The sequence below is a fragment of the Etheostoma spectabile genome, chromosome 18, assembly GCF_008692095.1.
Source record: "Etheostoma spectabile isolate EspeVRDwgs_2016 chromosome 18, UIUC_Espe_1.0, whole genome shotgun sequence".
Lineage (NCBI taxonomy): Eukaryota > Metazoa > Chordata > Actinopteri > Perciformes > Percidae > Etheostoma > Etheostoma spectabile.
This window is the reverse complement of record NC_045750.1, coordinates 24,318,169-24,318,705: the sequence shown is the minus strand read 5'-3', so window position 1 is coordinate 24,318,705 and position 537 is coordinate 24,318,169. Positions and strand designations below refer to the sequence as shown.

The 537-nt window shown below is 44.3% G+C and overlaps 1 protein-coding gene across 1 annotated transcript in view; it reads right to left on the bottom strand.

The window, feature by feature from the left end:
- The window catches only part of atad2b (ATPase family AAA domain containing 2B), a 67,702-nt gene that overhangs the window by 40,294 nt on the left and 26,871 nt on the right, over positions 1-537 (bottom strand). The window contains exon 24 of the mRNA XM_032543532.1: positions 228-356. Coding sequence (XP_032399423.1) covers positions 228-356 — 129 coding nt within the window. The remainder of the gene's footprint in view (positions 1-227; positions 357-537) is intronic.

The window sequence follows — 537 nt, the reverse complement described above, 5'->3', positions numbered from 1 at the left end:
ATAATTCCTAATTTCTGCTTTTGTAACTCAAACATTAGGTATAATTTCCTATAAATGAAGTTATAACAAAGGGACAAAAACACAAGATAAAAAGGTAAAAACATTGATAAAAAGCATCAACAAAAGTGTTGTGATTTTCAATTTTGACGGGAAGACAACACAAGGGTTAAACAGCCCTGTGCAAGTTGTGTAGCATTTAAGTTCTGGATAAGATTTGAAATACTCACTAGTGGTGCACTGTTTGTCCGTGGCCTCGCCCTGAGTGCTGCTCCTGGCTGGCTCCTCTCCCGCTGTGTGGTGCTTTCTGGTTGCCACAGCGCCCATCAGCGTCGTCGGCTGAGCTGGCGCCTGGAGGTCTGCTGGGTCCACAGAGGATCAGTTACCGACAACAGACAATACTCTTTGTATGTGCATGTGCATTCGTGTGCGCGCGATGGGAAAACACTTCTGAAATATACTGCTGGCAAGATAGAGTGCTTGTGTGGATTTGTGTATGAACAGCAACAGACTAGGACAGGTACTTTGACAGACAGCGTT